Below are 12031 nucleotides of genomic sequence, written 5' to 3' on the forward strand. Positions count from 1 at the left end.
CTTTAGCGGTGGTCACTGCAGAATGTCTGTATGGAATTGCAGGGCCATTACACCTTGCAAAACTTGCTTTTTGGAAATGAACATTTTACGTTTGAATAAAAAATGCGACGATTATGCTGGCGGTACAAGATTTTATAAACAGTACCAAAAGATTTCAGTAGTACATTTTGATTCATTTACTTAAAGCTGATGGTAGTTTCTGATGTATTGACGGACTTAAATTTATATTTTTTGCATTTATATAAATTTAAAGGAACTCCAACTGATATTGTTATTAACAGTTGGAGGGACGGAAATAACTTTCAGTTTCCTTTGCACTTTTTCAGAACTGATAAAATACACATAAACATTTTTGAGATTTCTTAAACTTGGCTCATATTTCATTACAATCGATATTTTTTGTGTGAAGGAGTGTAATATTTGGTAAGATTTGGCCAACATACATTTTTTAATTATCGACTGAGATAAATATATTTGTTTGGGGACAATTAGTCCGAATTTCCTCTGACCCTGCAACCCTCCTCTTTTTTATTTGGATATTGATACGTCGGGTTGGGGTCAGAACGATGTGCCATACAAAAAGTTGGAGATTTCGCGGTAATGCGGAGTATCGCCCTTCAACCGCTTGTAACGACTTTCAAGTTGAAATTGTGCATGTCACACCTGCCTAGTTCGATTCCGTAATCATTTTCCCGTACGCTGATACCAAATTTGCTAGAAAAATTACATTTATTATTGAAGTTTCGATAATTTTTCACGAGAGACCCTGTTTTGTTGACATTTTGAACCGTAATAGAGAGTAGGCGGAGCTTGTTACTTTTGGAACGGAAAGGTAGCGGGCACATAATTTTTCAGCGGAATTTTGAAATATTCTGTTAGATTCTGGTTTTAAAAATCGTTTCTGCTCCGTTCCGTTCCAAACTAATTAGTACTTAAACTAATTAAAAGCCTTTTTTTTGTTATGTTGCATGTGAGATAACAAAAAAACCAGGAGCTGCAAGATAGGCTTTTTTAGATTGGGGAGTTCTTTATCATAAAACATCTATACTTGTACTTATTATTTCTATAGAAGTTTATACAGTGAAACTTAAGTAAACTGATCCATAAAAACTAAAAAAACCTGTTTAAACAAGACACCTTTAAATGTCCCTGTGTATGGCGCTGATCTGCGATGATCAATGCTGAAGTATGTTTGATGTTTAAAGCAATGGCGCGGAAGTGCGTTGGTACACTAACGTCGCCACGAAATTTTACGTGCATAAGCGCATACATGTTACAGAGAAAACTAACAAACAGAAAGGCAAGTCATGAAAGTAGGTAGTATATTGTTGCCTGTATAAACAAACGTATATGATGACACACACGCAGAAAAAAAGCGCAGTCTTAAAGTACATTACATTTGTATTTGCAGATTGTACAGGTACTATAGATAAGTTGTTATGTAGTACATGTAGTTTATATACTAATACAGAAGTGTTAAAGCTATCCACAACCATTCTATACCTAAGCTAGTCAAGAAATATTTTCATATTAAAGAGTACTCGTCCTTTTAAGAGACTGCCAGTTTTATTCAATTTTCAACTGGGTGTGGAAAAAAAATGGAATAAAAATATTAAATTTGTTTTTATAATTTCCTCGATAGTTGGAAGTATGAACGAAATGAAAGCAGTTTTTTTCTGATTTCATGTATACTAATATCATATCTGTCGAATTTTAAGATAATTGTAAGATCCACATGATAGTCAAAACATTTCAGTGAAGCACACAACAAAACCACACCTCCTTGTAGTGGCCAATGCATTTATGCGTTGCTATTGGCAGTCAACAATCATATCTAACCATCGCAGTTCAGCATGTTCGTAAACGCAATTCAGCGTACTACAATCGTACTTTTGCGCAACCATCGTACCTCTGCGTCCCATCGTGGTTCCGAGTCTTACATATGTAAGTAAAAATGTATGTTAAACATGAATAAATTGAAAACCTGTCTAAATCAAACAATTTTGACATTCCTGAAGAGTTTCAGTTAGAAACAAAATAATTTTGATTAATCTTAAGTAAGTAATAATATATAAACTAGAAAAGTAAAGTGCTGCTCTTTAAGCACATGATATGCCCGTTGCCGTTTTAACTTGTCCTTATGCTTTAAATGAATTTATATGATCAACTAGAAATACTGTGAGCCATGTCAAATACCCTCCCCTCCAAAAAAAGTAAATAAAAAATGCACCTCAAGGCTAGTACATATTACCCTTTATATTTACTAGTCAATCATAATAACAAATGGTCCATTTCCAACAATTTTCATTGAATAAATGTCCTTGGCTGTTTCTGCCTTTTTTAAAGTTTAAAAATTCATAACACGGATATGATAAATCTGAAATTTATAAAAATTAAAAGGGAAATATGTCAATGGATATGAACGATTCACCAAAGTTTCATAAAAGTTGGTGAAAGTGTTTTGAGTTATTGTCCGAAAACTTGAAAATTTTAAAATCCCCCTTTTTTTAAGTATAAAAATCATTACATGGAAACGAAAAATCTGAACTTAATAAAAATTGAAATGGAGCTTACGTCAATAAATATGAACAATTCACCAAAGTTTCATAAAAGTTGGTGAAAGTGTTTTTGAGTTGTTGTCCGGAGTGATGACGACAGACAGACGGACAACGGTATACCATAATATGTTCCGTCTTGGACTGGGGTATAAAAACTTTGTGTAAATCTGACTGTTTGATAATCCCTTCCCTACAAAAAAAAACAAAACTTTACTGGGGTTGTAAGAAACAAGTACTACTATTATTCTAGGCAACAATCTTAAATTTTTACAGATTGAATAGTGTTTTCACATCTAATAAACACAACAGCTGGAAAAGGCATCAACAGAACTGCAATTCAATGATTTAATACATTTGTATAACAAGAACCAAATTTAAGTAAGGTAAAAACAATTATTAAATTATTATTGTCAAATTAATGAACTAGTCATAATCATATGAGCAATGTAGTAGTTTCACATCACCTTAATGTATAAACATTAGATAATAACAATATCACACTTTGTTACATTGGAAGGAAAGTTCTTAAGCATTGAATTAAACATGATGTACTGAAAAGACAAGACGAAGAATGAGGCATCTAAATCTGTCCTTCACTAACAGGTAAAACAAAGCTGGTAAGAAAGGCACTCAGGTCATCCTTGTCTAAATCAAGCTCCAAAAAACTGTTCACAATCAAAGAACATCTGAAAGAAATGAGAATTTACATTTAGCTATAAAAGTAGAAAATGCATGAAAACCTGTCATTCCTATTCATCGTTGTTTTTTTTTTTTTTTTTTAATGTTAAAGAATATTTGCAATAATCAATTTGCCAATTTGTGTGTGAGTGGGTTTTATTTTATTAAACTACTCGAAGGGAAGTAATTCTATAGTAAGACAAACTGGTTCCTTTCATATCATATTTTATTACAAGAGTCAAACAAGGCAGTCTAAATGTTATTTTTCGATTACTCAAACATTTTTCAAATTGAGTTGGTTTAGATTTTTTTCCAGTTTGTAACTGTTTTTATTTTGGCATTTGAGACAATAGTTTAAATAGTATTGGCAAATTAGGGTACATGAAAATATATTTATCTATAAGTAAATTTACCATTTACTTTAACATGGAAAATAAATGAGCTGATACAATTTTCAGGATAATCTGTAGGTTTTAGAGAGTGGAAGAGAAACAAAACAATATTACCAAACTTTAGAATGTACAAAAATAGAGTTACTTCTCTTTGATCAGTTTAATCAAAAACCACAAGACTAACAACCACAAATTGGTAAATCAGCTATTGGAAAGATCTCGAGACAAAAACAAAATCACTACTAATGAGAATATACTTAATTTAAACAAAATAATTAGATAACAGACCTTTTAAGCTGTGTATCAGATCCTTTAGTATCAACTTTTTCAATGGACTTATTCTGCCTTATAAGATCTGACACCTAAAATAACAAACAATTGATCCTGTTAATTCAATGGTATCTCTATGATAAAAGTATATAAGTGTGTTGTACAAAACAAAATATAGATTTTTTACATCAATGCAGAGGAAATCAATCATCAAAATTTACTATAACAACTGTTAAGGATAAGGAAGTCTAGTTTTAACAGAATTATGACAATATTCTGAATTTTTAACAAATTCCAAACCCAATGCTTAACAATAATAATTTTTTACAACATAAAGTTGCAAGCATTGTCATGTTAGGTATACCCAAACTCATTCCAAATAGTGAAAAATGGAAACATGAAACAGGAAGTTGATATGGAACAGCAATCAAAATCTCTTACAACTAATATATATTAATACCTATATCCCTAATATACATTTAGAGTAGGTACAGTTGCAACAACAGACTGACAGACAAGGTGATTGCAACTAGTGGTATGGTTTCATATTTACACAAACCTCAGTTCCACGTTTGACTATTTCCTGAGGCAGACCAGCCTGGATAGCAACATGACCAGCAAAACTAGAGTTAGCATGACCTTCAATGAGGTGAAAAAGGAACAATAACTCTTCTCCATTGTGTACTGTCTCTAATGTCTATAGCAAATAAATATATGGCATAGCAAGAATTTATGTGTCAAGGAAAGTTTGCTTGATTAAATAAGTCTGGTGAACAATAAATCAGCAGAAATCAAACTAGACACGATGGAAAACTCATTATGACTTGTATTTCTTTGCTTTAGCTCCCACATTTGAAGAGAATCAGAAAAAAATTCCCTCTAAACATAAAACAATATATGCATATCCAACAAAAGTATTCATATAAAAATGATACATTATAAACTGACTAATTCATTGATTCTTGGCAGGTGTTCAGAAAGTGTTAACTCAACTGTTGCACCAGGTTCATGCTCCATCAAGCTTATTTTATGGGGGCTGAAAATATGTATTGCAGTTTTGAATTTTATGTGTTTATGAATTTTACAAATGATATCAAAGCAATTTTCCTTTCATACAAAGATTTACCATATATTTGATTCTAGGAGACTTTGGTAGATGATGTTGATGTATTAGACTGTGAAAATGTGTAGATACATAGATATGAGGACAGAGAGCTTCCATATCTAACCAGTATACCAAACAGCCACATAACAAAGCCATACCATCTACCTGTGGAATAAACAACAGGTGTAAATATATACATAATCTTGAAGTTTGTTGCTAAGAGGGTTAATATTTTACTGATTGACATTTTAAAATTATACAAATCATCTGATCAAGTATAGGGTATATGCAATGATGAATCCCTCACCAAAATTGAACAAAATCTAACACACTCAGAGGTGCTGTACTGAAAAAAGGACTTCCAATTGACAGATAGAAGCAGACTAAGTCATTCCACCACATTGCTGAGTGGGACTAATAAATTAAACCGAATATTCTTATTTATAATATAGATCAACCGGATTATTAATGTTTTAAAGTAAGGTTCATACCATATCTGTTCCTTTGCCAAATTCATCAACTACAACCAAACTGTTTTCTGTGGCACACTTAAGGGCTTGTGACATCTAAATAAAATGTTACTGTATGAAAGATTAAAAAAAAAAAACATTTCTTGTGTTTGTTCAGGAGTTCTTTTGTTTTTTTTTTATAATAAAAACTGTTTACACCAAATCCTAGATATAAACCTGTGTACACCAGACATCTTCCAAAGTCCCTACATATAAGTTACAATGCATACCAAACTAATACTTCAGTCAAACAGTTAGGATATGTTTCACTGTATGACCAAAAACAGACTACACATGAAATATTTTTTTATTTTTTTCTGAGTTTCAATTGGAGTTTAATTGAGTTAATAGTTAACATGAATTGTCAGTTTCCAGCACTTAGGCAATCTGTATAACCCCGTATCTGGAGTATCTCCTTCTGCAAACATCTGGAAATAATCATTTTGCTTCAAAAAAATAAAAAAAAATATGCAACGAGACCCCAAAATCTTTGAGCAAATATAAATTGCACCAAGGAGACACAATACTATGCTCTTCTTATAAAACACCTGTTGAGTACAAAACAAATGACTTTATTTACAATCAGTATTGGATGTTTATCTGTATCTAGTTTACCTGATTGATATCTATCATGAATGTTGACAGACCGACAGACACACTATCTAGGGACTGGATCCTGGTAAATATTCTGTCCACAGGACCTATTGAAGCTGACTCTGCAGGGACAAAACATCCAATGTGTGCCATATATACTATAACTGCAACCTAAAAACAGGGGATTTTCACGGTAAACATTGAATTGAAAAATTGCATGATTTTTCATAAAATTAAATCTAGTATACTTCTTTCTTTTTCAGCATATACAAGTAAATGTATAGGTTCTGCTTTGTTTCCACCCATGCAAATCAACTCATAAAGGTTTTCAAGCATTTATCAAGCAATTATTATAACGAGAATGGATATGGTTGGACATATCAAAGAGACCCCACAAAATCACAAAAAATGAAAAATGTCAGCTCAAAGCTATCCATTGGTCTTAAATGAATGACAAGGAAACCCTTACACCACAGCTCAGGCTGCAGCTACCCCAAAACAGCATTATATAAAGGTACAGCAAAACAGTTACCCCTCCCCCCACCCATATACTCCAGCAATATAAAAGTAAACTGATTAATTTCATGTCTGTGAAAAGCAGCTAACTGAAAAAGTATTTTACAGTAAAAAGCAAGCTACAAACCTGTTTAAGATAGACGCTCTTCCCACAAGCATTAGGCCCAGTTAAGACTTTTATATTACCATAGGCTGGTCCACTCTGTATATCATTAGGTACAAATGGACTACAACACATCTCCTGTAAAGGATGCCTACAACAGATTAAATCCACTGCCTATGGCATATTTTCTGACTTCTTGATAAGATTTTTTGTAAACTCTACCTGAGTGAGTTCTTTTTGTGCATTTAAAAACAAAGGCTGTAGCATAATTTATAAAGAAACTATAATTCTTACTTTTCAAAACTGAAAACCTTATCTCAATTCTTCTGTAACTGGAGAAAACTGAAAACCCTATCTCCATTCTTCTATAACAAGAGAAAATTGACATCCTTGCATTCCATCAAAAGTCTGATGAACACACAGGCAAAGGGATCACTATATACTCAAACTCGTTGAGCAGTGGTATAAAAACAGAATAGATGTTTTTCAGCATAAAGCCAGATAACAACATATTTTCTCAATTTTTAAATAATGATTACAGCCAATTGAAAAGTACCAGTTCGTACTTCAATACAAATCTTGGTAAGATACTAAGTAGTTTAAATAACCCTCTAGGTAGAAATCTGCCCTACATTATACCAATGTGTCCTACTTGACTACTACAGAACACCTGTGTGATCTGTTGGACACTGCCTTTCAACTAGCTGTAAAACTATATCCGTATATATCAAATTTTGATCAGTAGCTTAATGTTCTATTCCATAATCCAAACAGTCCATAATTCAATACCTGCCAGATTTTATGTCAATAACATTCTCCTGTACTAACTTAGGTTTTACATATCCAAACTCCCTGGCACATGTTGCAAAGGCTAACAGACTGGAATATTAGAAACAACAAGGTATTCAAATACAGTTCCAAACAATGGTATTGATCTAGAAACAAATAACTATTAAGACTTAAAAGATTCATTTTTCCTGCTGTATATAACAACTTTTCAATCCTTCTTAACCACGGAAGAAGCTATTAACTAACCAACCAAGGTGCTTCAATTTCTTAAAAATGTCTCTTATAAACTCAAAGAATAAACTTTTTTTAAAAATTTAGATGTCAAGTCCAATGCCATTATTATAAAATCAAAATAATAAGTAATCCTAAAACCTACCAATCAAGTTGTCCACAGAGTTCCTGTACTTCTAGAAGTACTCTGGTGTGTTCTAGTATTGTATTCTGTAACTTGTGCATTATACTGGTTTCCTGGTCTGTATAAAACCATTCTAGTTATTATTGTTGTATTATTAACCAACTACCCAAAATACGTTAAAATATGTCAAAAACTGACCAATTGATATGAATTCAAACCAGGCATCTTTATGGGCCAATATGGCATCATAACTTCCGTTCGTTTGACATTGCCATTTTGAGTTTGAATTGGATTTCATGAACTTTGAACACCAGGACTAAAAGCTGCAGAAACACAAAAAGTCTTCCATTTTATACAAAAAGGATATTTAAGACTGATTAATGCAAATAAACCTACATGTTCTTGGTAAAACACGAAAACATCTGTTCTACAAAACATCTATTCAAGTTGATTAATAAAATTGTCAAGAAATATGTAATTTCTTATTGGCCCTGTTATAGGTTTCGGTCAATCATATTGGCCTCGCCAGCTGTATTGGCCCTCGGTGATGCCTCAGGACCAACACGACCGCCTCAACCAATATGACAGACCTCAAACCTATCACAGGGCCAATATGAAATTATATATTTATTAACATATATTATAGCGCCGAGGACCAATTACTCAGCCAATGTGGAAAACCTTATGCATTTATACCTTTATTGACTAACATGTCCAATATGCTAGGCCAATATAGATTTCAACCAGTCCAATATGACATATTGGACGGGTAAAAGCCATATTGGATGACTATATCCCATATTGGCACTTTTGTATTTTGTATTGTATTGGCAGTTTTGATCATATTTAGGCCAATATTCGAACGTTAGTCAAGTAGGTAACAGAATAACAACTCCTTTTTGTTAAAAATAATTATTTGTTAGGAAAATAAACTGAATTATGTGAACAACAAAAATTTATATCTAAAATTTGACATGCATACAAATTAAATAAATATATTAATGAGTAAAAGGAGATATACATGTACCAAGTTTACTTTTACAGGAAATTGACGACAGAACAGAATATAAAATTAGTAGCATAATTCACTGACCTTGTATGTCACACTGAGTGTCTCCAAGCAACTTATCAAGCTCTGAAAATTATACATGAAAATAATAACTTTTCTACACATTTTGTTCTAAACTTAAATGGGACCAGACAAATGAAAATTACAGCTATCGGCAGTAAAATAAACAATTGATTACTTGATTGATTATGGTTTAATGTCCTATGGAATTTCATGTATTTCAGGAATGACCAATCAAACACATCCTTCTCAGTACTAGTCAGATACAAACCTACCAGTTGTCAAGTTATCCTCCAAAATACTGTGTGTTTGGCTTAGAATTGTTAACTAACAATATTAGTCTTTGGTGTGACTTAGCTGGAGGATTTAACCCATGATCTCCCTTACATATACTTTGATTCTTTACAAGTTCTGTATGTTAAAATTTGATTCAAATGGGGATGATAGAAATACATTTTATGAAAGCATCCAGTGTCTTTAAAAATCACTACCAAGTAATAGTGTTAACTCAAAAAAAGCCAACAAAATAAACTGCTGCACATTTCAATAAAACTGAACTCTTTGAAAGTAATCCTGAATACATAATTAACAATCAATTAAATAGATACAAGTAGTACTGTACTGGCTTTTTCTAGTCTACCTCAGATCTAGGAAGCAGATTAATTTTGTGATATTCACTAGCAATTCAAAGCAAAGTTCCTGAAATAGTTTTTCCAGAAAATAAATTTGCCCTTCAAATATTGAATAAATACTTAAAATCCACCTAAAATCAAATTAACTGCATGACCAAAAAATTAAATTTTCAGAATTTAAGTCTTCTTTCATAGAAAAAACAAATGCCACACAATCATCTCAGTGCCTAGAAAAAAGCCATCAGATAGAACACAGATGTATATACCTCTAGTCCTAGCACTTCTATAGTGCAACATGTTATTGGACATAAACTGTTGGAATAATCATTAAAGATTAATCAATCTGATTTTTATTTTAACATTCCACATTAAAGTTTCACACAAAGAATTAAAAAACTGTGTAAAAAAGTTTTTAACCAACACAATTTTTCACAAAAAAGTGGTTTAATAATAGCATGATAAAAACTACAATGTAGATATACTGAAACTACAATGTAGATATACTGAGACTACAATGTAGATATACTGAAACTACAATGTAGATATACTGAAACTATACTGAAACTACAATGTAGATATACTGAGCAAAATATAAAATGCTTCACATTGTGTAAGAAGAATGTCCTTACTTGTTAATAAGTTTGATTATATCTCCTTTCAGGCATAAAACAAAATTTATCTTCTTTCCTGTATATCTACAAACATGCCCTACATTCCTATAAAATTGCATAAAAATCCACAGAGCCATTTTGGAAAAGTAGAATTTACAAGTTATGTGGAGATAGATAAGGTGATTCCTGTTTATCCCACATAATGTTTGCACGGGTAAAATTACACTGCAATTGTCATTAAAACACTGCCTTTCTTAAATTAGAAATCAGTGGAAATATGAACTTAAGTACCTACCACAAACTCTAAATCTTCCATAGCATACTGATCATCAGAGCCATCCTGGGGCTTTGGAATAGCAAGTAGATATCCGAGCTGAAACAAACACTGGTACATGATATATGATTACCTAGTATATAGCTGTTTTCTCTAAAACAAGACAAAAGCAAAACCAACAAAACAAAACATGGAAAAATAGCATCCTACAATTCATTCATATGTTTTACAAAAATGTTGATATTGATAACATGATCTGTAACTCATGGTGGTAGATTCACTTACCAAAAGTCAGCTTGTTCAGAAAATGTGTGGAAAACTTATGTTGGACAGGCAGACGAACAGGTCAAAAACATTATACCCTCAGTGACTGTTGTATGGGGTATAATAAATAATTATGGTAAACAGGATGTAACGCAATAACAAGAGGCTCTCAAGAGCTTGAACCGCTCACCTGATTTGACAGCCTTAAAAAGTAGAATACATGCAAAACCTAAAAAAAATCTAACACCTTTGACCAAATTTGCACATATATTTGTCATGGTACTGAAAATTTATACATTAATCATCATTCTACTTATGTTAACTGAATAACAAGCTAAAAGTGCAAAAAATCATTAAAAAATGCAATGAACAGATTTTTCCCAAATTCGCACCAATCATAGATCTTTATATACATTTACATATATATTTTACAAATTTACATTAATCATCAATCTGCCATTGTTTAGACAGCAACAGACAAAAAACAAAGATTGCATTTTCTGGAGCAATAACTGCAAGAAGAGTCCACAGGTTTTTTTAAAAATTGCACCAAAAATAGATCTTGAATTACAGAACACTTTTTCAATTTACATTAATCATCAATCTGATTTCATTTTCTAAATAACAGTCAAAAATTGATAAAAAATGTCAAAAATGACAAATGGTAACTCCAAGAAGGGTCCACAGATTTTTCTTAAATTTCCTACAAAAAAAAAGATATTATTACCGCTATAACCTTGGTTCCCTTGATTACTCTTTGACTTTCTGAACATTTTATCAACTTCACATTAATTATTAATCTGCTTTCATTTCCTAAATAATAAGCGAAAACTGATAAAAAAACGTCAAAAATGACACTTTCAAGGATGGTAACTCCAAGAAGGGTCAACAGATTTTTCTGAAATTTGGACCAGAGATAGATATTGAGATACTTAACATTTTATCAATTAACATTATCATAAATCTGCTTATTTTCCAGATAATAGGTCAAAACTGCCAAATAATGATTAAACTGGCAAAAATAAAGGGCAATAACTGTAAAATTAGTAAATCAATTATTTTCTACTTCAAATTTTCACTAGATAGATCTCTTCAAGCCAAATAGCCTAATTTCATCAATCTGTTATAGCTTTTTAAAATAGAAACAACAATATACGGTCATACCCCCATGTTCCTATTTTTAGTAACAGTGGCCATGTTGGTGTGGGACCATAACAGATACAATTATGGGAGTAGACATGCCAAGGATGATTGTCACTAAGTTTTATCAATTTCTGTTCAATGGTTTCAGAGGAGAAATTTTTAAAGCGAA

The 12031-nt window shown here is 31.9% G+C and overlaps 1 protein-coding gene across 11 annotated transcripts in view; it reads right to left on the minus strand.

Annotated features, from left to right (window-relative positions):
* Nucleotides 1–2889: 2889 nt before the first annotated feature.
* Nucleotides 2890–12031, minus strand: part of LOC148629532 (mutS protein homolog 5-like) — a 215906-nt gene continuing 206764 nt past the window's right edge. For 10 of the 11 annotated variants that reach the window (XM_088553241.1, XM_088553197.1, XM_088553203.1 and 7 more), the window contains 12 exons: nucleotides 10477–10554; nucleotides 9837–9882; nucleotides 8963–9004; nucleotides 7891–7987; nucleotides 7515–7604; nucleotides 6750–6876; nucleotides 6128–6277; nucleotides 5495–5569; nucleotides 5025–5168; nucleotides 4458–4595; nucleotides 3917–3990; nucleotides 2890–3244 (listed from right to left, as the gene is read on the minus strand). In XM_088553241.1, the coding sequence (XP_088409367.1) occupies nucleotides 3139–3244; nucleotides 3917–3990; nucleotides 4458–4595; nucleotides 5025–5168; nucleotides 5495–5569; nucleotides 6128–6277; nucleotides 6750–6876; nucleotides 7515–7604; nucleotides 7891–7987; nucleotides 8963–9004; nucleotides 9837–9882; nucleotides 10477–10554 (1167 nt within the window). In that variant the 3' untranslated portion in view covers nucleotides 2890–3138. The remainder of the gene's footprint in view (nucleotides 3245–3916; nucleotides 3991–4457; nucleotides 4596–5024; nucleotides 5169–5494; nucleotides 5570–6127; nucleotides 6278–6749; nucleotides 6877–7514; nucleotides 7605–7890; nucleotides 7988–8962; nucleotides 9005–9836; nucleotides 9883–10476; nucleotides 10555–12031) is intronic. The other variant, XR_015916758.1, reaches the window with a different exon arrangement.

The sequence above is a fragment of the Perna viridis genome, chromosome 1 (assembly GCF_037379345.1).
Source record: "Perna viridis isolate PV_CMFRI_1.1 ecotype Kerala chromosome 1, ASM3737934v1, whole genome shotgun sequence".
Lineage (NCBI taxonomy): Eukaryota > Metazoa > Mollusca > Bivalvia > Mytilida > Mytilidae > Perna > Perna viridis.